Source organism: Branchiostoma belcheri, unplaced genomic scaffold (genome assembly GCF_001625305.1).
Source record: "Branchiostoma belcheri isolate BF01 breed outbred unplaced genomic scaffold, Haploidv18h27 scaffold46, whole genome shotgun sequence".
NCBI classification, from domain to species: domain Eukaryota; kingdom Metazoa; phylum Chordata; class Leptocardii; order Amphioxiformes; family Branchiostomatidae; genus Branchiostoma; species Branchiostoma belcheri.
The window spans coordinates 720,691-747,228 of NW_017804087.1; the positions used below are offsets into that span (position 1 = coordinate 720,691).

The following is a 26,538-nucleotide window of genomic DNA, read 5'->3' on the forward strand; positions in this document are numbered from 1 at the left end:
GTATATGCATGTGTTTGTGTGTGTATGCGTGTGACTGTCATTGTCTGTTACTGATGAAAGATAGCAGATGCTATCTGAAATATCTATATTAAATTTTGATGATATTTTGTACAATTGTGTGTTCCCTGAAACGGCAAAGTTCAGCCTCTTTTTACATTGTATTTTTAGGCTGCAATGTTTTAGTTTTGTGTCAATTTGGGAATAAACCATTTATATAGAAATGTCTGACATTTCATGGAATTTATCCAGTTGCTTGATTTAGTTCATTTTATAAAATGTTCTACAAATGTACCTGGATGTCTAACATCCATTGATATATCTAAAAGCTTGTTTAGGATGTTAAATGTTTAAGAGAAAAACTCTTAAAGGTTAATGTATAATCATACTGTTTTTGTGGGTTTTTTTTTCTGTTTTATGTGTGTGTCTGTGTGTGTGTGTGTGTGTGTGTGTGTGTGTGTGTGTGTGCACTATGTGTGTGTGCATGAATGTGTGCATGAATGCATGTATGTGTTATGTAATGCACATGTAATCTTCAACTATAACACACAGGTGAAGTAAAATCAGCACCAAGGAAAGACCCTGCTCAGAAAAGGAAATTTTTGACTTCTTCTTTTGCTGTGTATGTTCTTCATTTTCAGTACCTTTGCTCATGTACCTGTGCATTTGCAAAATTATGCCCATACTTTCTTTTGTTTTGTTTTTTATTTAATTTAATTTTATTTTTCAAATCTCAAGATCTACCACGTTTTTGGAAGGATTGACATAACAGTACTTTTGAATATGTCAACCCAGAGACCAGACTGTAAGGTTTGGTCCACTCACACTTGGATGGAACCCTACTCTTTTCTACTTTTATCCATCCACCTCAAGAATGTTGGAAAATATAGTTTATATATATACTTGGTTTAGTGCTAACATGTTATACAGTTCTAAAATTAATGCATTTTTAGAGGTTACATACTAAAAGGATTGCAAGGTTATATAATTTTGCCCCCCTCCCCCTTTTGAATGGAACAGGTGAAGACCAAGGTCGATGAGTTCAAGGAACACATGCCCCTGATAGGTGCCCTGTGTAACCCCGGATTGCGGGACCGGCATTGGGAGAAGATGTCCGAAATTGTCGGCTACACCCTTCTGAGTGGCGAGGTAAGTTTCAAGAATAAACACAATACTCTGTGATTTCATTGGGAAACTTCATTCTACGTGGATGTACAAAATCTTGTATACATGTACTAATGTTAGTGAACAACTTTATATAAGGATTACCTGTTCATTGTGTTCTATTCAACTTCAATTTTCAGAATACAGTATGAATACCTCTATGTATGCAAAGAATTAATTCAGGTGGCATTCTTGTTTAACTATATGAATTTCCAGACCATATTCTAATGTCTTTGTCATCTCCATAGGACATGACAATGGCCAAGTTCATAGACATGAACCTGGAGCCGTACCTGACCAAGTTTGAGTCCATCAGTGAGGCTGCCAGTAAGGAGTACTCCCTGGAGAAGGCCATGGAGAAGATGAAGACTGAATGGACTGATGTGAGTTTTTGGCAACACCTTAGGGGCAGAGCCATTAGTGTAGTGCTGTGATCAAGTAGTTCATCTTTCTATGGAAGTTATGATTTTCTCAGTGTTTTCCTGCTGGTTTGCTAATCAGTTGTTTCTTGAAGGGGTTATTAGAAATTTTTTGTGACTTTTGGGTAAAGTAAGTCTTAAAATGATCATGGTGGTTTCAATTTTGTGGTAACCTCCATTTTTGTGTTTCCAATATATTGCTTCAACTGTAAACACTTGAAAAACCCTCTACCATAAAATTGAGTTCCCCAAATAAGTGAACTTATAGTGCACTGTATTAGGAACAACTATTTTGAATAAGGGTAAGATTCACTTTTTTTAATTTTTAGGATGGTCTAAGAAATAAAGTAAGTTAAACTTAGTTGATATGTATGTGGTACTACATGCTGTAGTGTATTTGAAATTTGATGGCATTCTGAATACTTCTGAATAAGTCACAAATGCGTTTTTCCGCAGATGGAGTTCAACTTCATCCCGTACCGTGAGACAGGCACGAACATCCTGTCCTCCGTGGACGACATCCAGATGTTACTGGACGACCAGATCGTCAAGACACAGACCATGCGGGGGTCACCCTTCATCAAACCGTTTGAAAATGAAATCAAGTGAGTTTTCCTTTCCATTCTTTCATTCATTGATTCATACATTTGATCTTCTTGTCTCTCATTCATGAAAATAAGATGTTTCATTCATACATGAAAATTGAAAAAAAAAGGACTTTAACTAAGCATATTTATGTTCTGATCTTCAGAGAGTGGGAGGCTAAACTGATGCTGACCCAGGAGATCCTGGATGAGTGGTTGAAGGTCCAGGCCACCTGGCTGTACCTGGAACCCATCTTCAGCTCACCTGATATCATGGCACAGATGCCTGAGGAGGGCAGGTAACCATTTGACTCTGTATCTGTATAGCCGGTAAAACCGCCCTTCGGCTTAACACACCAGCAAAATTTCACCGTCTTAGGAAAAAAGGACATGTTTGCAAAATGTTCATGGTGGTGGCAGGTGCAGAAGACAGATAGTTGGCAAATCATTTGTTCCCAGTAATGATAAATTCATGGTAGAAGTGGCTGTGAAAAGAGTAGAAAGGCTGTAATTCTTCATCCTGTCCAACAGGCGGTTCAGCACCGTGGACAAGACCTGGCGTGAGCTGATGAAACTGGCGCTGGTGGACAAACATGTGCTGGTGGTGACGGACATCGACAAGATGCTGGAGAAGCTGCAGAAGTCCAACGAACTCCTGGAACTCATCCTCAAGGTACGCTTGTTTTTGGCTACACCTCGTGGTTGGAGCCTTTTTCTTCTTCTGATCCTAATCATTACATGCCTATTATTGACTGGTTGCTTTAGGGTCACAAACTATTGGGGGATTCCCAACTCAAGGTAAGATTTGTAGGTTTATTTTTGTCAACCCCTCAAGATTGGAGCCTTTAGCTTCAACCAAACATGATATGATACTGTATAATATACTATTGAATGGTTACTCATAGAGTCTTGATATGTCTTATTTTTCTCAGGGTCTGAACGAGTACCTTGAGAAGAAGCGTCTGTACTTCCCGCGCTTCTTCTTCCTGTCCAACGATGAGATGCTGGAGATTCTGTCCGAGACCAAGGACCCAACCAGGTACGTAACCATAGAATTGTCGCACCTCGCGCCTTTGGTGCTTAAAATGATATTACAACAAACAAACTTGAGATGACGGAAAAAATTTTGGCTGGCTAGAACACTGCTGTATTGCAATGCATTCTGTCCATCCTTACTCCAGAGTGCAGCCTCATCTGAAGAAGTGCTTTGAGGGCATCGCTAACCTGGAGTTTACCGACATCCTGGACATCACGCACATGAAGAGTAGCGAGGGGGAGATCATCCTGCTCACGGAGCCCATCTCCACGTCCAAGGCCCGCGGCCAGGTGGAGAAATGGCTGCTCGAGCTGGAGGGAATTATGAAACTCAGTGTGCACAAGGTAAGGATCATGTAGTTATGATAATATGAACAATTTCTACCTTGGACTTTGGAGGTTTTGTTATTGGTGTGTTTGTGTGTTTCAAGGGATATCTTGCAAGGGATGAAGAGGATAACTACTAAGTATTATAATTATAAGTTGTTTGTTTATGTAGTTATTTCAACTTGCTAGCAATGAAGGGGGCACTGACAGGAAGTTAGGTCAAAGATCCCAGAAAAGGTTATCTCATTTCCTGTCTTCAGTTTCCTGCTTTGTCAATGTATTGGCAGCTAGTTTGACATTGACAATGACTGCTTTTCCCAGGTGATTGAGAAGTCCCTGCACGCGTACAAGGAGATATCACGAGAGGAGTGGGTACTGAAGTGGCCGGGACAGGCCGTTCTGGCCGTGACCTGCTACTACTGGACGTCCCTGGTTCATACTGCCATCCGCGGCGGTGCCCAGGCCATGGCAGACTACCTGGAACAGAACAACCAACAGGTATATAAAAACAAACATCAACATAAGGCTTGGATATTTTGCTGTAGGAGAACAACCAACAGCCATGATGCAAACTATTGAGTAGTAGTAGTAGTTATTGTAGTAGTAGTAGTAGTAGTAGTAGTAGTAGTAGTGATAGTGATAGTAGTAGTAGTAGATAGTGGTGGTAGTAGTAGTAGTGGTTGTAGTAGTTACTGTAGTAGTAGTAGTAGTAGTGGTTGTAGCCAGTCTTTGACTGACTTCAATGTAATGAAATAGATAGATAGACATAGATACAGATTTAAAGCCCTGATAAAACTGGGATCCTAATCAAAGAATTGTTCCCTCACTAGATCAACAAAATCGTTGAGCTTGTTCGTGGTAAACTGTCGAAGGGGAACCGTATCACGCTCGGCGCTCTGGTGGTGTTGGACGTGCACGCCAGAGACGTGCTGCAGACCCTCGTGACAACCGGCGTCAGCAAGGAGAACGACTTTGATTGGTTGAGCCAGCTGCGTTACTACTGGGAGGTGAGGAAATAGACCAATCAGAATAGCTTTCAGTACCATGGACAGCCACAGTTTTTCTTGAGGATCAACACAAGTTTTCTTTACACATAAATCTAGCTGGCTTTTGCTTTTTGTCTGTTTCTTTGAATCATTCTTTATTCATGAGAAGCTAAAATCAGCCTTCAGGCCTCTTTTCATTGAGGTCATGAGGGAAGATGGGAGAGGACCTATGTTCCGACAACCCTGTATGTTGGAACGTGAGGCTGTAAGAACATAAGGCTTTGCCCTTGATTTGGTGTGACATGGAAATTCCCTTTAACTTTTTCTACGACAGTGCGATCCTACTTGAATACAGAGTTATCAACCTCATGTTTTTCTTTGTATAGGAAGAGAAAATGGTGACTCGGATGATCAACTCCACTCTTGCCTATGCGTATGAGTACCTGGGCAACTCTGGACGTCTGGTCATCACCCCTCTCACTGACAGATGCTACAGGTAAGCTGTTGTGTCCAAAGCTGTCTTTTATCCAGAACTATGCTCAGGTATGGTTATGGATAGTCCACACATTTCCAGAATTGTGCATGGAGCAAAGGAAGGAGTCAGAATGTCTTGAAAGGGGGGGGGGAAGCCTCATGTTCAGCCTTGCAATTGCTCTTAGCTATCTGGCACCATCTTATTTAATATGACAATGCCTATAGAGTTGAAATTTAAAGACCATATGCATGGCAGTGTCCATTATTTACTGTAACTGGAATTGCATTGCAAAAAGGATCTCCTAGCTAAAGAAACACTGTCGTTTTTTTTACTGCAACAGAAAAATAACAAATTGAATACAGGCTGGCAAAATGCTACCACCAAAAAAATGGGTAATATACATAACATTTCATGTGTATTGAAGAAAAAATAAGCAAAGCAAGTTATAGAAAATTCTTCAATTTACTTATTACATATTATTACATATCTTTGTTTCTTTCTCCAATAGAACCCTGTTCAGTGCCCTCCACTTGCACTTGGGAGGTGCCCCTGAGGGCCCGGCCGGTACTGGTAAGACTGAGACCACCAAGGATCTGGCCAAGGCCGTGGCCAAACAGTGTGTGGTGTTCAACTGTTCTGATGGTCTGGACTACCTGGCTCTGGGCAAGGTAGGATTATTATGCCTTTGTGCGGTTTTGTTGTCTATTTTAACTATTTAGGCCCTCTTTACACCAGATAGTGATCGGCAAGCAACTTCTGAGTGACCGAAATTGGATTTCTGTTACCCTTGATTTTATAATGATGCACAATAAAACATATGATTGAAGAGCCAACAACAAAAAGACACGTAAAGAAATTGTTCTTCACAGTCTCTTATGAAAAGTTTGTATTAGAATATTAAGAATATATTCATTTTGCTGTGTCAGTTTTTATAGTTATGCTGCACTGATTTGAATTCATGAATAACATCCTCTGCACACCCCAAAAACTGACGCTAGCATGAAAATAAAAAGAAAAGATAGGGAATAAATAATAGGCATTGTCTTGTTTCAAAATAATTGCTCTTGCTTATTTTGCCTCTTCTTGTGATTTTTTTTCCAGTTCTTCAAAGGCCTGCTGTGTACAGGAGCCTGGGCCTGTTTTGACGAGTTTAACCGGATTGATCTGGAAGTGTTGTCTGTGGTGGCCCAACAGATCCTCACCATCCAGAGAGGTAAACACACATTAGGCAGCCACTCTCTCATTGGTTGGACAGATAATTGCCATGCTGTCATTGGTTGAACTGCTAATTGTGATGGACATTTCTGTATAGGTCTATTCCACAGGGCACTTTCCATGTCCTTGGTGCTGAAAACACTATCCCTGTTGCAGATAGTACTGTCCCTGTCCTTGGTGCTGAAAACACTATCCCTGTTGCAGATAGTACAGTCCCTGTCCTTGGTGCTGAAAACACTATCCCTGTTGCAGATAGTACAGTCCCTGCCCTTGGTGCTGAAAACACTATCCTACTATTGCTCTCAGATGTGTAAACTATGCAGATTTATTTGGGGGGTCTCAAATGTTTTTAAACTAACTGAAGTTTTCTGTACTTCCAGGCATCAACTCTGGTGCTGACATGCTGACATTTGAGGGCACGGAGCTGAAACTTGACCCCACGTGTTCTGTGTTCATCACCATGAACCCCGGGTACGCCGGGCGCTCCGAGCTGCCTGACAACCTGAAGGCACTGTTCCGCCCCGTCGCCATGATGGTACCGGACTACGCCATGATCTCCGAAATCGTGCTGTACTCCTGTGGGTTTGTCAACGTGAGTATGCTAATATTCCTCCTTATATGGAGGTTTAGTATCGGTGTTTGTGTTATTTTCACATGCTTAGCATATCTGGGGGACACTGACAGAAAGTTAGGTCAAAGGTCCCAGAATAGTCCCAGAAAAGGTTATCTCATTTCCTTCCTTTAAATGTATGTCTATTGCCTCATGGTAGCCAGTGGGAAAATACATAGATACGGTCAGGGAAAAATTCAGTCATAAATGAAACTAGGAATCCACAAAAATTTTTAAAAATATCAGTTGCTGTGTGATGATATTTAGTATGTGGGTATGTATTGTAATTCCACTTAAGCAACTTTTGTTGTTGTTTATTCATTTGGATTTCTTATTTTGTCTGCCTTTTCCGACACAGGCCCGCCCCCTGTCTGTGAAGATTGTAGCCACATACCGTCTGTGCTCTGAGCAGCTGTCATCCCAGCATCACTACGACTACGGCATGAGGGCTGTCAAGTCTGTGCTGACTGCTGCTGGCAACCTCAAGGTACAGTTCTAGGACCACCACTGTGATGGCTTTATTTTTTTGTGTTGGCCTATCCACCACGAATTTGTAACACTTCAAATGATTATACATTTCTAACATAATTTTCTGTCTGTAACCTGTTCAGGGAATATTTCAGCAAATTCATTGCTCTGTTTTTCTGTGTCTGTTCCACAGCTGAAGTACCCAGAGGAAAATGAAGACATCCTCATGTTGCGTTCCATCCTGGACGTCAACCTGCCCAAGTTCTTGGCCCACGATCTGCCACTCTTTGAGGTGAGCTTTGTACCAGTCGAAGACAACTTTGAATAGTCTTGGAATTGATAATTCAATCTTGGTATAGAAGTATTGTTTTGGGTGACTGTGTTATGGAGTTGGACAGAGAAGGTGCATGTGAGTGGGGGGGGGGGGCATTGACAGGCAGAATGACAGGAGGTCAAAAGGTCAAACACAGGAAATGGGGTGCACATGAAAGTCTCAGAATCTGGCTGGGATCCAGTCAGTAGTCGACATGGGGGAATTCAGGAAGCCAAGGGTTGCATACCTTCCAGTCTGAAAGATTTTGTGATTTTTAGAGTCAGCAGGATATACCTGTATAAAAGTCATGAAACTCTTACACCATTGTTTTTCAAGTACAATATCAAAGGAAACTCCAAGGATGCTAAGCTAGTTTATTGCCTCCTTAGGCTGACTGTTTCTGTGTGTGTTTGACAGGGCATCACGTCTGACCTGTTCCCTGGTGTGAAGCTGCCAGAGCCAGACTACGGTGCTCTGACTGAGGCCATCTCCAACCAGTGTAAGAAGATGAACCTGCAGATGGCAAGCTTCTTCCTGGACAAGATCCTACAGGTGGGTTGGGCAATAATGAGGATGGATGAATGAATAAATGAATGAAGGAAGGAATGAATGAAGGAATGATTGAAGTAGGTTTTTGTTACCTCCATGTATGGAGTTTTTTTTTTGGTGCATCTGTCTGGTGTTTGCTTCCTGTAGTTATTTCCACATGCTACACATGTTGAGGACACTAAGAGGAAGTTAGGTCTAAGGTCCCAGAAAAGGTTATCTAATTTCCTGTATTCAATTTCTGCTATATGAATGCCTGTTATCTTATGGGAGCCATGGGAAATACATAGAATCAAAATATTGGATCAAACAAAAAATTCACAAAAACTCAAATATTTCAGAGGTAGGAGATCTTTGATATCTTGTTATTTATAAACCTTATATTTTTGCACAGATCTATGAGATGATGATTGTGCGTCACGGCTTCATGATTGTTGGAGAGCCGTTTGGTGGGAAGACCAGCGCCTACCGTGTGCTGGCCGCTGCACTGTCAGAGCTGTGTGAAAAGGTAACTTAAATCTTATATGGTTCAATGATAACTTTAAAAGTAGTTATGAAATACAGATGAAGAAAAAAAGGACAAGCAAAATGTTAGATGGATTGATCTTGATCATAGATTGTGGACACTGGACAAAATTAAGATCTTGAAGAAGTACAGGAAAAATTCAAACTTCTAAATACCATTTACAGTTACTATACCTGACTTCCCTAACTTCTATAGTCTCTGTAACAATTCTATTTTCAATTTAATGAAATTCAATGAAGTTCTTTGAGGTTATGTTCTGATCAAATGGAGGGACAAGCTAGGAATTTGGACTTCAAAATATAGCAAGTATATCATAGCTATTCACTTTGTGTACATCAGCCATGTTACTAATATGTTACTGTATTTCATGACATTGTTTTGTTTCATGGCTAACTGTAGAGAGAAGAAATGGTAGATAAGGTAGTATAGTGTTTTATAGAGTAGCTTCACTCACATGTCACTTTTTCCCACGGCTGCACTTGACACACTTTCTTGGCACCATTTGTAGTAAGTCTGCACTCTTCACTGTAATGATAAAAGCACGTTTTTGTGGTAAGGTGCTTTCCATTGCAAAGAGGTAACGTTGTTGAACTTGGTGAGACAAGTAATAGATGCTATACAAAGTTGCACAAGCTACTGTAGCATGTAGTTAGTGGTATTTTTTACACCCAGGTCCCCCATTTCACAAGAGGCTCTGACTACTGAGCGACCAATTAGTTGACAGATATTTTGGCAAATTTGCATGGTTTTGCATGCTCCTATATAATGCATCATGCACAGTCCAGTTTTGGTGACTGTACGGTTGCTCAGTGATTGCTGTCTGGTGGAAAGGGGTTTCACAAATGCATGTCTTTAAACTTTGCCACTGCCACTATATCACTGTATCCCCCCCCCCCAAAAAAAACAAGACCACTGAGCAAAGCTTCTATGTTGCCAAATATACAAGTATGCATTTTCTTAGGTGCATTGTGACTGATACCTATACTCAGTGTCTAGTATATAACAAAATGTCATTAACCACAGTTTATGAGTTATGTGATTAACCATTGTTTACCGGTGTGCTCTGTAGAGTTGTGTGATTAACTCCCCACGTACTGGTGTCCCCCCATACACAGCCCAAAGAGGAGCACGGATCAGATGACCTCCCCTCGGCCGGTGACATGCTGGTACTAACACTGTGTAGTCTGCTAACAGTTAAACATCTGCACCACTTTTCACCTCTCTTGCACAATGGGATAGGCAGCACCAATTCAATTCACAGAATAGACTGATAGCACATGGGTGGTGAAGATTGACAGGCAAAACAACAGGTGTAAGAATCTGGTCAAGAGCCAATAGGAAATAAATGTAGACATGGGGGTCAATTCAGTAAGCCAAGGATTGTGTATTTCCCAAAAGTTTGAATTCTCTGATTTCTTTTTTTCTGATATAAAGAAAAAAATCAGATTTGACCATTCTGGGCAAGAATCAGCCTCAAAATGCTCACATCTTGCCAGACAGTTTCAAAATCTGATAACCAAGAAATTGAATTGGTGCAGCCTAAATTTAAATGTGTGTAAATCTTCCTCAGTCTGTTACCATTATTGTCATCTAACATGTATGTCTTGTCTTGTCTTGTCTTGTCTTGTCTTGTTTTTGTCTTTGCCCAAACCAAATGTCGATCCCAAGCATATTAATTGTCTTTTTCCTTGAATTTATCTCCTAACGTCATATGATATTAATGTAGCTTACTAATTACAGCTTACTTTTAAATATATTTCCCACACACACACACACACACATCAAACAATGCAGCTGAACACAAAACTTTAATCCTAATATTTCTTTGTCATAGAAATCCAAAAAGGAATTACTTAATGCATGTTCTTAATATGTTAATGCATGCTTGGACAATATTGCATGTTGGTTCCATGTTTGTAATATGTTAATGCATGCTCATACTGTGTTAACCTTCTCCCTGCTACCGAACACCGCGTCCCATAATCATTATAGAATTGGAAGCTAAATGGCTACATCAGTATGCTAAAGGTAAATTACATGGCATTGCATGTTAATGCATACCAGCACCCAACTAATGCATGTATGCCAGCACTCAACATTTAGTCCTGTGTTGTGACATATCTACAAAGTCTCAATTCTCTCTACAATATGCTCTCTCTGAATGACAGTTTTTGTCCAGAATCTTTCCTACATTTGTCTGTAAACTAGATTCAGCTTTGAAGTTGAAGATAAGTAGTTTTTAGATTCATCACTTATTTAGAATTTAGAAGACTCTTTGTCCAGAATCTTTCCTGCATTTGTCTGCAAACTAAATTCATCTTTTAAGTCCTTTGAAGATAAGTAGCTTTTAGATTCATCACTTATTTAGAATAGAAGACTCCTAAAGATGACTTGAAAAATCACATCCCTGTGCAAGACCATGATCCTCTCATTGCTAATTTATGCAAATGTATGCGTGGTTTCCAGGACAACAGTGATGAGTACATCCAGAAGGTTCAGATCACTGTGCTGAACCCTAAGGCCATCACCATGGGACAGCTGTACGGATCCTTCGACCCCGTGTCACACGAGTGGTCTGATGGAGTTCTGGCCGTCAGTTTCAGGGCATTCGCCTCTTCTCAGGTAAGCTCCCACGAACAGCCCTCGTAACTCGTGCTTCTCCTATTAGGTCACTCACCGTGAGTTGTCTAAGGTTCTCTCTTAGTTCTTTAAGAACTTAGGGAGAAGAGATGCTGTTTTGTACTTTGTACATGTCATATAATCTGGGACCTCTGGGCCATGTTACGATCATTATGGTGACTCTAAAAAGTGCCAATCATCAAATTAATCCTCTATTGAGGTGAAGCACGATGCTTTTTCAGGTTGCTAGTTGTATTGCAATCTAGCTTTGCCTAATTTGCTAGTTCTGCATGCTACAATATTGTACAAAGAAGATATAAAGATACAATCAGCAGTACTAAAACAACATACTTTTAGGTGAGTCACAGACTTTTAAACTATTCCTATATCAATTCAGTATTTCTTGATATGGGCTAATTACCTGATGCATACACTATGAAAATCTATCTAATATCAGTTAGTATACTAAGTAGAACTATATGATATAAAAAATCAGACAGTTGCACAAGTATGAAAGCTAAAGTTGTGATATTAATTGTTTTTACAGACCCCAGACAGAAAGTGGCTGATTTTTGATGGCCCTGTGGACGCCATCTGGATTGAGAACATGAACACAGTACTGGACGACAACAAGAAGCTCTGTCTGATGAGCGGTGAGATTATCCAGATGTCTGCTCCCATGAGCCTCATGTTCGAACCCATGGATCTGGAGGTGGCTTCCCCCGCAACGGTATGTATCAATTTTCACAATCTTTTAAATTTCATTTCATCATGTCTACTTCTACTGAACCCAACTGAAACTTACAGTAACTATTTTGAGGATATCCCATTCTTGTTGAACTTCATGCTACTGAATATGTTATACATTGAGAAGACTGTCCCTGTCCTTGGTGCTGAACCGAACTGTAACTTGACATGAACTAAATAATCTTACAGTAACTGTCAGTGTGTCTGCTAGAAGATCTGCCAATGTTGTATATGGTACTGAATATGCTGTTCCAGTCAGACAGTCCCTGTCGTTGGTGCTGAAACCAACTGAAGCCCAACACATACTAAGTCTTACAGTTGTATAGCATGTGCATGGTACTGAATATGTTGCTCATATTGCCCCTGTCCTTGGTGCTGAACAGTTTTACATATACTCAGATTCTAGTTAATTTTTTATAACATATCCAACCATACTAACAATATCCAAAGACAATTCAAATTCTACTACTGCTTGATTACTGAGATTACATGTATTTCTGGACATTTCAAGTGACATCCTTCACTCTTCTTCAGCATCACTAAAATGCCCCCCTCCCCCAGGTATCTCGCTGTGGTATGATCTACATGGAGCCCCACATGCTGGGCTGGCGGCCTGTCATGCTGTCCTGGCTGAACACTCTCCCCTCCACCATCACTGAGGCGCACAAAAAGATCATCACTGAACTGTTCGACCGCTTCTGTCCTCCCTGCATGCAGTTCATTCGCAAGGGTGGAGTCAAGGTCAGATTGTAATCTGTTTTGAAGTATTGAGTGCTAAGTTGCCTAGCAGTGGGTTTGGCTATAGGTTTGCATTATTAGATAGGTGGGGAGAAATTGACAGAATAATAGGAGGTCAAAAGGTCAGACACAGAAAGTGGGGTAGACTTGAAAGTAGGTTGACAAAATGTGCATGGGTCAGAATGCCCAGGCAGAAAGAAAGGGGCTAAAAGGTCAGATACAGGAAATGTGGTACTCATAACCTTGTAAACCCTTAAGTTTGCTAATGGATAATACAAGCGAACATTGAATTAGATACAAAAAGTCTCCTCAGCTTACCAGTTACATGTATTTATAAGATAGCTTTAAACCTGGATGGAAGTCAAAATGTGTCTGAAACTATCTCACACCCTGGATTTCCCCCTTTACAGGAGCTGAGTCCCACCAACGACACTAACCTGGCCAAGTCACTGATGAACTTGATGGACTCCCTCATGGATGAGTTCCAGGATGAGGCCAAGGTCAAGGCCATGGACGAGAGACAGATCTGCTCCTGGCTGGAGGTAATGTATCTTCAACTCTTTTCAGAGGAAACAAAAGGGAACTGTCCCTGAGGCATGGCCAAAAATATTCTGAAAAAGGCGCTTTTCCTGAGGTATGACCAAAAACATTCTGAAAAGGCACTGTTCCTAAAGCATGGCCAAAAATTGTTCTAAAACTTAAAAAAGGGCACTGTTCCTGATTCATAGGCAAAGATATTCTAAAAAGGCACTGTCCCAACTCAACACTACATACAGTTGATATCAATGATACATTGAAACTGAATGGAGAGTTTGGAACCAAAATGGCACTCACAGCCATGATTGTTAAAAACTATTGATGAACACATTCAAAACTGTCCTATGATTGGGGAAAGTAGACCGAAATTCTATGAAGAAATCTAAAACTTTTTTTGTGTTTAAAACAGAGTTTTTATTGTTTGAACTTTTTGTGTTTTTAGTGCATCTTCTTCTTCTCTGCTGTCTGGTCCCTGGGGGCCAGCGTGGACCTGAACGGTCGCCTAAAGTTCAACGAACTCTTCCGAGAAATCATGGAGGTAAAACAGAACTTCCTTCCCCTCTTTTCTTTCTTAATGCTGTCAAATGAATATTATTTATCTTCGATTATGGGGTTACTTTGTTGTATTGTATAGTCAATAGCTTGTCTAAGTTATGTGTCACAGTTTGAAATTTAGAAACAGTTTACATTATTGATCTAACAATTTTTCATGAAATGGAAAAAGATTTCCAAATTAAGGATCATAGGAAAAGTCATGTCGAAGCTCACTAACTATTTTAAGATTTCATTTCGTTCATTTTCTAATTAAAATCTCAACAATGTCTAACTTTACATATGCCATAATGCTTGTTACTTTAAAATCCTTCAAAATCCTGTTGCAATATACATTTCTATTAAAGATCCCTTTGCTTTCTCTCAAAATTGTACCCTCTGAAAAATTGTACCTCCTCTCTTTAGATAATGTATTTATTATGCAATTTATCAGTCTTCCTATAGCTTTCTTCTATGTTCATCTTAGTTACTTGTGCACCCAGACTACTGTATATATAGGCCAGCAATTATGTACTTTGATTGAATGCGATCATTTCATACATCATCTATTGCTTTGTTCCCTCTTCAATCTTGCACCTCAGAATGGTTTCAGTGATAAAGTTGCCAGAATGATAGATGTGAATCAGGTAACTGTGCACAGAGCACACCTATACCATCACCATGGGAGTAAGGAGAAACATTTTTAACCCTCAGCATGCCAAATTCTTTTACTGGTGTAAAAACTAAAATTATTAAATTTGCTGTTAACCCTCAAGCTGTTGTATTGAGCTCTTTTATCCAACATTTTGATGATATACAAGAGAACTTAGCAGCTGGAGGGTTAAACAGTCATTTCAAAAATTAGCATGCTGAAGGTTAAAAATGATCAGCACCCTAAGGTTATATAATTGTATAAGTCAAGGCAACAACAAGAGCACTTTTGGTGATAAGGTAATATGACTGATGATAATCATAAACATCAAGTTAAACATAAAAGGTATACAATTATTATACTATATAATTTGTAAAAGTGCACAAAGGGGAAGGATAAGGATAATCTATAATAAGGCCACTCCAATTTTATTTTTTGGTTTTGGATTTTCAACCTCCAGGTAATGAAGTCATGTGTACGTTTGTGTGTTAATGTGTGAACCAAGAAATCAAATTGGTGTGGCCCAATAATTATATCTGTGGTGACGCTATAATTTGAAGGTCTTATTTGAATAGTTTAAGGTGTCAAAGGAGCTAAGTTACAATTGATGATAATAATTGTATATTCTACAATGTTTTTGTCAATTTGATGTACTGTGTTCCACTGTACTTACTTTGTTTTTTGTTTTGTTTTTCTCTGTATTTCCCTGCTTGCTTTATGCATATTTCTTAATATCCTTCCATGCTTTGAACATTTCAAATGATCACTATGTTTCATGTGTTCCTATCCTACCATTTGCATCACATCTGCACCATAAATAATCAATGCACAATCCCATACTTTCTGCATGCCAACCCCTTGCCAATGCACCATGATTCTCCCCTCAACGCATCTTGCCATGCACCCCCCTTGCACAATGTACTACCCCACCCCTCCACTGCATTTGGGGTAAAACTGTAGAACGGAGTTTCGGAGGAAGCGCGCGTGAAGTTCCACTTGTACGACACTGTGGACCCGCCCACCCGTCCATACACGGTGCCTTTCCCCAACGAAGGTCTTGTGTATGACTATAGACTCATCAAGGAGGTAATTAGTTAAGACGCTATCTCTACATTGAGACCACCAAGAAAGTTTGGAAGCATTTCAGAAATGCATATTAGGCACTGTCCCTGAGGCATTGCCAAAAAAAGCTTGAAGTTCTATTCTCTGATCATTTGCTTTACATTTTTGGTTAGTTTCCACAAGGATTTTCCTGGGCCCCATTGAAAATCATTTTTTTTTCAGAATTGAATATGGGCACCCAGTTGTCTGAAAATATGATGTCAAATAAAAAATCAAATAATGTCAAATGATGTCAAATAAAATCTTAGAATGTTAGATGCATTTTACCCCTCTGTATGTATTTCTTTGAATGCTTCACAAACTTGCAAGGTGGTCTACTCACACATATACTATTAAAATGACTATTAGAATTTCTTTGTGATTTTGACACTTTCCAGGGGACCATCTCAGAAGGCTTGGCTAAAGCTTACGACATCACCAACCAAATAAACCCCAAGCCTTTAGAAAAACCCTGGATAACCCCCATGCCCACTGATGACATGGTGTATGGTTTAAGTTTATACAGGAGTAGGGCTAGGTACCGGATAACACAGGTTTGCAGTTTTAGAACAGGGTTTTCTGAGTTTATGTACAAGAAAATCATAACATGTTCTTGGTTTGCACGTTCAATGTTAACCATTGTTTCTACAAGTTGAAGACATGATATACATGTAGTTGTAACAGTTACTGTAAAAAGAAGTTCAATATTCGTTTCTTGCTGCAGTTGCAATTTGCTAACACCCTAACTTGCTCTTGCATTGCTTGCAGAAAGCTGTTTTGCAATATAATCATTCGTTATGAAGTTGCACTAACTGAAGATCAGATGGCATTAGCTTTGTTCAACTATTGTTTACATTTATGTAAAGCTACCAGTTTGATTTTGCTAACCAGTAAAGTATGCTCTAACAGTCTAACTTGAATGTTTTTTGTTGATTGCCTTTTTTTGCACTAACGCAGACTATAATATAATATGTGTTGCTAGCTATATTGTGCCACAGTGCTTTTAACTAACATATTGCTTTGCATTGCTGTTTAAAACTAGTTGAATGCAATTTCCATGCTTTTGCAGCCTTTACAAAAATGTCTCTGCTGCTTCAAGTGCTATGTTCTTGCAACAGCCAATCAGCAATAAGAACCACTTCCTACAAATTGGCCAATCAGGCCATTGCATATAGAAATGCTACATGCTCATTGGCTCTTTCTCTCCATACCAAATATAGTCACACACACTGTTTACAGTTCATTTTCATTGATTCTTGTTTTGACTACATGTGATTGGGTGTTTCAAAAAGTAAATTGCAAAATCCATTTCCCCTTTAGGTTGTAAGTAATTTTAGGTTCAGCAATTAAGATCATTATCTGAACCCTCAGGACCTTGGTCGCTGGGAACGCTGGGTGGAGACCATCCGCGATGCTCCGCCCATCCCGAAGGACGAGGTCTTCAACTCCATCATCGTCCCCACCATTGACACCGTGCGTTATACTGCTCTTGTGGAGATGCTGGTCACACACCAGAAACCCATGCTGTTTGTCGGCCCCACCGGCACAGGCAAATCTGTCTATCTGACTGTAAGTCTGTAGTCAGTAACTGCCTTTGTATATACATGTACATAGGCAGTTACTGAATTATGTAATGTCTGCAAGTGAGAGAGAGAAACGTTGTGTGTGAGGGAGAGAAAGGGAGATAGAGAAGGAGACAGGGAGAAAGAGAGACAAAGACAAGGAGACAGAAAGACAGAAATTTAGACAAAAAGACGACAGAGACAGAAAGACTGACAGTAAGAGACAGAAAAAGAGAAAGACAACAAGAGAGAAAGACAGAGAAAGTGTGTGTGTGTGTGTGTTTGCTATGTACATGTATTGGTGCTTTGATACTAACACTTTGTTGTCTGTGAGTGACTAACTTTATCATTGTGTGTACTGCATGTGTAGACTTCCCTTCAACCAATCTTCAACCATCTTTCACCTTGTGCATGTACACTTCAGATTATAACCCAGCTTATAGCATTCAACATCTTCCTATTAGAATGGCATTGTGATAACCAAAAGAGTTAAATTAATCAAGCATGAGCTTGTAGCATAAGATCATCCCTTGCTACATGTACTAGACTTAGTTTCAAATAGACGGACTCTGAGTTCGTTCAGAAAGAATTAGAAGTTTTGCAGTCACAAGTCTTTAAGATATAGCTTTAGTTCCTAGTTGCATTATTTCCCCCCCCCCTTAGCTATAGGTAGTAGATGTTAAAATGTCCTTTCTAGTTCTCTGTATTGTGAGTTGTCCAAGTCACTGTGTATGTCAGTCAGTGAGCAATTTAAGTCGAGTGTAGAAATTCTGGCCTCCCCATAAGAGCAAAATAACTCTAGGAAGTCAAATTATCTCTTGAAAACCTGAGGTAAGTGTGTGAGGTAAGTCAGGGTTAAGTTCAGGCAGGCTAGTTATGGAAGGTTTGCCATCACAGAAGATTTTCAGTGATCCAGGAATAGTTCCATTGCTTAGTCTTGTGAGATGGCAAACTTATGATGACTCTAACCTTCGTGGACCCCCTTTTAGTACTTTATTGATGTTCAGTTGTACAGTACAGTCTATTTTCAGTTCAGTTCAGTTCAATTTTGATTTTATTGTTAGATCAAACAGGCATAAGTACAATACATGTATGGTTCTGAATTGTTTTAAATTTAACAAAGATTATTACAAAAACACTGTATACACGTAACTACATTCAGTACATCTAATTCAATAGCTACATGCATGAAGTTTAGGTTGCAGAATTAGGGTTGAGTATCATGACATATAGTCAGTCTGAGGTTTCCATCCATTCTATTCTGTTTGACTTGAAATAACTTGGTTTGCAGTGTATTAATCCTTCTTACAACATGTATTTTATAACCTTTTGGTCAGAATCTGATGTTTGATAGACTAAGTGTGAAACTGTACACTTTACATGATAATCATTGTGTGACACATTTGAAGTGGACATGGTGTAAAGCATGGCATGGACAAGAACATTGCTATTTACTGTACATTTCTACAATGAAGCTTCATTATTCTACATCGTGCTACATGTACCTGACACACCAGCTAACCCTCTCCTGTAGGACTTCCTGTTGAAGTTGAACCCTGACTCCTACAAGACCCTGATCCAGAACTTCTCAGCCCAGACCAGCGCAAACCAGACTCAGGACATCATCATGTCCAAACTGGACAAGCGCAGGAAGGGAGTCTTCGGACCCCCTCTGGGGAAGAAAATGGTACAGTCTGACTTTCCTCATTAGGGATAGGATAAGGTGTAGGCTTAAAGCCTATCAAAACAGTGTTTTTACACTCTTAATTATTATGATGAGAGTAAAAGATATCCTAAGAAAAAAGTTGTTAGTTGTTTTGTCCTTGGTGCTGAAATGCAGGATGTACATCGGCCAAACTGCTAATTGCCATTCTCTCATTGGTTGTACTGCTAATTGTGATTGACAGGATCAGTGTATCACTAACTGGGACATGGAGTCTAGTAAAACTGACCTTGAATAAGACTTTTCTGTATCCAACATACATGAATCCCTCTCATTGGTTGAACTGCTAATTGCCATTCTCTCATTGGTCAGTCAGACTCAGTTATCCCTAAATGAGACAGTGACCTTGATAAGACTGTTCCTTCCAACTTTGCCACCACTAGATCATTTTTGTTGACGATACCAACATGCCGGCCCGTGAGTTCTACGGTGCCCAGCCACCCATCGAGCTGCTGCGACAGTGGCTGGACCACTGGAACTGGTACGACCTGAAGGACTGTTCCATGCTCAAACTGATTGACATCCAGCTGCTCTGTGGCATGGGACCACCAGGTGAGCACTTTGTGTACTAGGCTTTGTGAAGGGTAGGCGGAAAAAATAGTCCAGTCCATGCAGCAGAAAGCATGGTCCACCACAGAGGGGGAAAATCAGTCCTACCTTTTCTGTGTATAGTCATGCCCTCTGGTAGAAAGCTATAAAATTGCAACAGTTTGGTACCCATTGATGTTTTTCCCCATCATTTTTTTAAAGATGGCTAGTGTAGAACTTCATCATATCATTTAAACAAAGATCCACTGTTTTCATAATTATAAATGTTGAAGAAAATATAGTTACAGAGCAAGGATTCAGCAGTACTAAAAGAAGTAAAGAAGAAAAAGGACCTAATTGAATCACAATTGTTCTCGAGCATAAAATGTGTGATATCGAAAATATTCAACCTTTGACCAGGTGGTGGGCGTAACCCGTTGACACCTCGCTTCCTGCGCCACTTCAACACCATCACGATCAACGAGTTTGACGATGAGACCATGTCTACCATCTTCTCACGTATCGTGGACTGGCACTTCAACATCAGGTATAGGGACAAACAGGGCACAGTGGAGGGTTTTGTTACAGTTAAAAATAACTGGAAATCTTGAAACATTTGCAGTTTTATTTTTACGGCTTTTGCTGTGACCTTTCCACAAAGAAATGACATGACACCATGGATATGGGTTTCTGATAAAAAAACCTCTTTTCCCTTTGGTATAAAATCCTACAAAAATAACTGAATTTACAGTAGGTGTGAAAATTAAGGAAGGAAGAAAGAAGGAAAAATCAACAAATGATTCTTAGTTCATTGCTAAATCTGTGAAGTTTCATAGAGTTATTGGTATAGAATGACAACAACTGCAATTCATGAGACTTGAAGGGTAGAATTTACATTTTTTCAATCATTATCTTTTCTATGCTTTCCACAGGAACAGCTTTGGGAAGGAGTACTCCCCACTGACTGAACAGCTTGTGAAGAGTACCGTGGAGGTGTACAAGAACGCCATGAACAACCTCCTGCCCACACCAGCCAAGTCACACTACCTCTTCAACCTGCGGGACTTCTCCCGTGTGGTGCAGGGTGTCCTCCTGTCGCGCGTGGACTCCACCGAGAGCCCTCAGGGGATCAAGAAGCTGTGGGTGCATGAGGTGAATTCTGAACCGCCGGGTTGGAATTTAAACCATGCTCAGCACTGTGATTCTTGGTTTTCTTTCGGCCACCTTGCTTACAACTTACAGTACAGATCTCCAATGACTTTCCATGCAAATTAGGCTTAAAAGTTGTGCAAAAAGGGATTGAAAGTCGTGCATTTCTCAATCAAAATGCATATACAAGCCATGCACGTCTTGTTTTGATATCTCATACAAAACCTGTGTAGATGTTCATGTAATTATGTGTGGTTATGCATTTTATATAGCCACACACAATTGCAGTTAATTAGGGCCCACATTTTACACGGCTTTTGCATGAGAATTAACCACATGCTACATGGCTTTCAATCACGATTTTCACAACTTTTGCACAAGAAATAAACAGAACCATGTGTAAAATGCATGGGAAGGGACATTACTTGAGATCTGTACTGTATATCAGATTCTCCTAACAAATAGTGACCTGACTCTTAACCCTCTCACTGCTGTGTTCTGCTGTAGCCAAATGCAAGTTTGGTGAGCTGTTTAAGCTTGCAGCAGGGTGGGGGTTAAGGAGGGGCATTGTTTGTTAGGTGATCTGGCACGCGAGCTCATTTTCAGCACGCTTCAGAACAGCTGATGTAGTTGGTTGACCTTGTCCCCAATATGTTGACCTTGGATTAGAGGTCATTTGGTTGAAGGAAGAGGACACTGAAAGCCTCAGTGTTCTCTTTCTTTTAAACATTAAGAATTCTCATGGCATCTTTCTGGCAGTCATGATTGGACAGCAATTTGTGACAGTTGACAATTTGAAATTTTAAACTGTAGGTAAAATGGAAATGCCTCCTATCACTGTTGTATCATGGTCAGCCACATTTGCAGCATTAACATGCTTGCCTTTCAGCCACACATGAACTTGCTGCGACCGCAATTGCGCCTTTCAAGCTCTGCGCATGCATATGCCATTGCTGGTATACATAGTAAATTTAATCATGAGTTCCATTCGAAAATGCTCTGCAACATAACTGTACTATATGCAGCACCATTGGCACTAAAAAGAAAATTGGACTCACTCAGTCTTTTTCAGCTATCTGACCCTAAATTAAAAGCAGTTTCAGGAAATGAACTGGGCCTACCAATAACCTACCACATAAACTTCATCGTGAATGACTATTCCCGGTGTGAACAGGTCATGCGTGTGTACTACGACCGTCTGGTGGACGACCAGGACAGGGACTGGCTGTTTAAGTACCTGCGGGAGGTGGTGAAGAGCGAGATGAAGGAGGACTTTGACACGCTGATGCAGCGCTTTGACTCCAACAACGACGGGAAAGTGGAGGAAGACGATATCCGCGCCCTGCTGTTCTGTGACTTTGTCGACCCCAAGAACGACAAGAAGGATTATGTAGAGGTGAGCATCCTCTGTAGAATGTTAGATCTGGGTTTTCAGGTATAAGGTACTGGATTTTGTGCTACATTGTACATGTAGTAGAAACTTTTCGATCTTAGAATATTGATCCTGTGAACACTGAATGCTGTGGGCATTACTTTAATTCTATTTAAGAACTATTTTCTCAGGTCCACCACAGAAGCAAGACTGTCACTGACAATGTTATGTTGGATCACAAGGAATAATCTAAAGGTTCTGGTCTTGAATCCCTAGCATGTTGTATCCTTTTGGAGAGAAGAAAGCTCTGGATTATCTGATACACATACATGTACATGTGGACTATCCAGAACTGTGCCTGAACACAGTTCTGGATAGAGCATGGTTTTGGATACAACAAGACTTTGGACTCCCTGACAAATGTAGACTAAGTAGTATCCAGTCTTTGATTATTATACTGTTGCGGGGGTCCCCAACACAGAGGTGGTCTTCACACCATGTTTCCATGTGACTTTGTCCAGTGGGTCCACACAGACAAGGCTGCATTCTCATTAACTTTCCCCATAACTCCTGTGACAGGTGATGGACCTAGGAAAGCTGACCACGGTGGTTGAAGGTCACCTTGACGAGTTCAACAACCTGAGTAAGAAGCCGATGAACCTGGTGCTGTTCCAGTTTGCCATCGAGCACGTGTCGCGTATCTCCCGTATCATCAGCATCCCACGCAGCCACGCCTTGCTGGTGGGACTGGGGGGCAGCGGTCGGCAGTCTCTCACCAGACTCGCCGCACACATGGCTGACATGGAGGTGTTCCAGGTAAGGGGCAACTTACTGGTCTTTCTGCCCAAAAAAATATTTTGCAAGTGGGTCTCCTTTCTAGTATCTAATGTACTATTTTTTACTGGAAAAAGCTGCCATAATATGCCAAAAAACTCAAGCAACAGGATATGATTTTGGAAACAGACATTTCAGGTTGCATCCACTACCTTTCGTCAGTGACACTGTAGAGTTGTCAGAAAGGCAGGTTTATAAGCACAAACTATATTGAATGATATGCAAATAAGTGAACAATACAATTTTTTTCTTCTTCACTAAATTTAATCAAATTAGTGTGACCCTGCATAGAGAAAAGTTGCATAGCATCTATCCTCAGGCTGCTTAGTATGATTGGTAATTGTTATAAGCTAAACTGTGATTCCTGTGTGATCTGCTAGGTGGAGATCAGTAAGAGCTACACCAGTGTGGAGTGGAGGGAGGATCTGAAGACCATCCTGAGGAAGTCCACAGCCACGGAACAACATGGAGTCTTCCTTTTCACTGACACACAGGTCAGGAAAACATTTTTGGCAACACCACTGGGGCAGAGCCTTTGTTTTGTTTCCTTTATTACCTTCGCCAAGAAGGTTATGTTTTCAGGGGCGTTCGTGTATGTGTGTGTGTGTGTGTGTGTGTGTGTGTGTGTCTGTCTGTCTGTCTGTCAACACGATAACTTGAGAAGGCCTTGATGGATTGTCTTGATACTTGGTAGATGGGTAGGTCTTGATGAGACCTCAAAATGATTAGATTTTGGACCCCCTAGCGGCTTGTTATGGTACTGCAGCAGAACTTCCGGTTTTGATATCTCAAGATCCAGACATGCTATGGTGATGAAATTTGGATGGTAGGTAGCTCTTGTGCTGGGGAAGAAGTGATGTGAGTTTAGGCCCCCTAGCAGCTTGCTCTAGAACTGCAGGGGGGTTTAAAGGACAAATGTTTAAAAGAGGATAACTCAAGAACCGATTGATGGATCATCGTGATTTTTGGTATGTAGGTAGCTTAAGTGATGCTTGACATAATGATATTACAATTATGCGAATATTGATGTAATTTGCATAATTAATGAGGAAATTCTAAAAATCAGCTGCATTCCATGATAGGAAGTTCAAGCTTGTAACATATGTTATTTAGAACGAGAGAAACACAGGCAAATATTGATTATGCAAATGAAGACTTAATTTGCATAATTGATGAGAAAATGTTATAATTGCGTAGTGGTAACTGCCTGGAATTTCATACTTGGTGTGTTTGAAAGTTAAGTGAAGGTGAACATAATTAAACATAACTTATTCAAATAAGGACCACATTTGCATAATTTATGAGAAAATGGCATTCTTTGTTAAGATAAGACTGTCTTTTGGTGGAGAATATGATCAACAGACTGATATAATTCATGCAATTGAGGATCCTACTTGCATAATCAGGGTGATTAGTATATTTCTTATTCATAAAGGCTAACATAATTTGGCGAAGGTATGAGATCGTGGAACTCTAGTTAATTTTTACTTTTAGGTACAGATTGTTATGGCCTGTGGGCTTGTGTTGATTGACAACACATGGGTGGGGATAAGAAGAATGACAGGCAGTCAGGTCATCCACAGGAAGTAGGTTGACAGCATGTTGGTCAGGGAAGATTGACAGGCAGAATGACAGGAGGTCAAAAGGTTAGACAGACCCAAGAAAAAAGGTTAACTTGAATCAGATCCTGATTGTAGTTTCTTTTAATAGAGAATTCTCTGCCGGATTTTGCCAGATCAAAGTCTCTGCTCTGCATAGACATATATATTGAGATATTGATTGTACAATGTGTTAATGTTGCTTTCTCGCATCTGTTTTTTGCTGCCTTGAACAGATCAAAGAAGAATCGTTCCTGGAAGACGTGAACGGTCTCCTGAACGCGGGTGAGGTACCCAACCTGTTCGCCCTGGATGAGAAGAACGAGATCTGTGAGAAGATGAGAACCCTGGACAGACAGCGGGAGAAGTCCAAACAGACAGACGGCACGCCGCAGGCTCTGTTTAACTACTTCATCGAGCGCTGCCGGGACCAGCTGCACATCGTGCTGGCCATGAGTCCCATCGGAGACGCCTTCCGCAACCGTCTGAGGAAGTTCCCGTCACTGGTCAACTGCTGTACCATTGATTGGTTCCAGGTCAGTAAAGAGTAGCCAACTCCAAGCTTAGAAAGCCAGTGACACTGTGATAGTAGTTATACTAGTACTGTACAATTTTTGGCAAAGGCTCCTGCAAAGATTTGCTTTGTTGTTTCCATTTTTGGCAATGGCTCATACACTTTTTATCCCTGAAGTTTTCTTTCTCTATCAGATTTGCCAATAAATCCTTGAATTATGCATGAAATTTGTGTAAAAAGATGGAAAAGCCAGCTAGAGATGTGTCAAACACACTTTTCAAAGTGGCAGATGTGCTTCACCAAATTGATTGATTCACTCCTGCCATCAACACGCTTCCAGAATCAGCCATCAGTTAAAGGTCAACAAGGTTGACTGATAATTAATGGTGTTGCTGTTGTGTTGGAACAAAGCTATAGATCTGTTGTTGTCCTTGTGACCTACAGGAATGGCCTGAAGACGCCCTGGAAGCTGTGGCCACCCGTTTCCTGGAGGATGTGGAGATCGACCAGCAGACTCGCCTGGCCTGCATCACACAGTGTAAGAAGTTCCACACGGGAACACGCGTCCTGTCCACACGCTTCCTCAACACCCTGGGCCGGCACAACTACACCACTCCTACATCCTACCTGGAACTCATCACAACATTCAAGACTCTACTGGACAAACGCAGAACGTAAGTGCTGTAAAATTTGTACTGGTTATATTTTGCAGGCCTGAAGAAGAGAAAGGAGGTTTTGCACTTTGGAAAAATTGATGTATTTTGAATTGTGCAGTGCAATAATAATACACTGGAAAAATTTCAATGTTATGAATTCATCATAGAGACTGGTCATTCCAAAACACACAGAAATAAAGTCACTGCAAAAGTTTACCATATCTTTGCCAAGCCGTCTTGGCCCGATCATTAAAGGAAGATGCCTCCCATTTTGAATAATATCTACATGTATAGTAACAGGCTGAATGTGAATTAAATTCACAGCCAAGATCTAGTACGTGATTCATTTTTCATGTCAAATGCTTCTCAGATGTTTGTGTCAATTGCGTTTGGTTATGTGTTTAACTCAAAGATAGCGTCACACAATTGTAGCTAAAGAGTGCACTCCATTTGCACAACTTTTGCACAAGAAATATGCAAGTTACAACTGCATGTGAAACGCATGGGAATGGATTCCAATGTTGACTGAACACAGATTGTTTTCAAGACAAAGAAACAAACAACATAACAACTTTTCTTTCCACTAATCTCCCCCCAGTGAGGTGATGAAGATGAAGCGTCGTTATGAAGTCGGGCTGGAGAAGCTGAAGTCTGCTGCAGACCAGGTGGGCGTGATGCAGCAGGAACTGCAGGCTCTGCAGCCACAGCTCATCGTCGCCAGTAAGGAGGTCGACGAGATGATGGTCATCATCGAACGGGACTCCATCGAGGTCGCCAAGAAGGAGAAGGTACGAGTTCACTTCTAATACTGACATCTACCAGCAAAAAGCTTCATCAAGTAACATAGATTGAAGTGGTACAAAAAGTCAATTTTGGGGGGGCATTTCTTTACATGTTTTCTGTTTAAAGTATAAGATGATTATTACTGATAGCACCAGGGTAATTCCTTTGGTCTTCTTGGGAAAAATAATGCACATTAGATATGGCATCATGTCCTATATGAATTAGCATG

The 26,538-nt window shown here is 40.5% G+C and overlaps 1 protein-coding gene across 4 annotated transcripts in view; it reads left to right on the forward strand.

The window, feature by feature from the left end:
* LOC109478937 (dynein heavy chain 7, axonemal-like) overlaps nt 1–26,538 on the forward strand; it is a 54,531-nt gene that overhangs the window by 10,926 nt on the left and 17,067 nt on the right. The window contains exons 20-55 of one of the 4 annotated variants that reach the window (XM_019780743.1): nt 1,018–1,146; nt 1,410–1,544; nt 2,037–2,185; nt 2,332–2,463; nt 2,696–2,837; nt 3,097–3,203; nt 3,346–3,544; nt 3,848–4,024; nt 4,357–4,533; nt 4,899–5,008; nt 5,496–5,655; nt 6,089–6,200; nt 6,583–6,794; nt 7,171–7,299; nt 7,474–7,572; nt 8,011–8,145; nt 8,534–8,647; nt 9,781–9,831; nt 11,132–11,287; nt 11,832–12,014; nt 12,593–12,772; nt 13,180–13,311; nt 13,749–13,844; nt 14,440–14,484; nt 15,450–15,575; nt 16,962–17,159; nt 18,687–18,839; nt 19,259–19,427; nt 19,824–19,950; nt 20,336–20,555; nt 21,727–21,948; nt 22,504–22,740; nt 23,139–23,252; nt 24,593–24,892; nt 25,315–25,544; nt 26,125–26,314. In XM_019780743.1, the coding sequence (XP_019636302.1) occupies nt 1,018–1,146; nt 1,410–1,544; nt 2,037–2,185; nt 2,332–2,463; nt 2,696–2,837; nt 3,097–3,203; nt 3,346–3,544; nt 3,848–4,024; nt 4,357–4,533; nt 4,899–5,008; nt 5,496–5,655; nt 6,089–6,200; nt 6,583–6,794; nt 7,171–7,299; nt 7,474–7,572; nt 8,011–8,145; nt 8,534–8,647; nt 9,781–9,831; nt 11,132–11,287; nt 11,832–12,014; nt 12,593–12,772; nt 13,180–13,311; nt 13,749–13,844; nt 14,440–14,484; nt 15,450–15,575; nt 16,962–17,159; nt 18,687–18,839; nt 19,259–19,427; nt 19,824–19,950; nt 20,336–20,555; nt 21,727–21,948; nt 22,504–22,740; nt 23,139–23,252; nt 24,593–24,892; nt 25,315–25,544; nt 26,125–26,314 (5,547 nt within the window). The remainder of the gene's footprint in view (nt 1–1,017; nt 1,147–1,409; nt 1,545–2,036; nt 2,186–2,331; nt 2,464–2,695; nt 2,838–3,096; nt 3,204–3,345; nt 3,545–3,847; nt 4,025–4,356; nt 4,534–4,898; nt 5,009–5,495; nt 5,656–6,088; nt 6,201–6,582; nt 6,795–7,170; nt 7,300–7,473; nt 7,573–8,010; nt 8,146–8,533; nt 8,648–9,780; nt 9,832–11,131; nt 11,288–11,831; nt 12,015–12,592; nt 12,773–13,179; nt 13,312–13,748; nt 13,845–14,439; nt 14,485–15,449; nt 15,576–16,961; nt 17,160–18,686; nt 18,840–19,258; nt 19,428–19,823; nt 19,951–20,335; nt 20,556–21,726; nt 21,949–22,503; nt 22,741–23,138; nt 23,253–24,592; nt 24,893–25,314; nt 25,545–26,124; nt 26,315–26,538) is intronic. The other 3 variants (XM_019780744.1, XM_019780745.1, XM_019780746.1) reach the window with 3 other exon arrangements.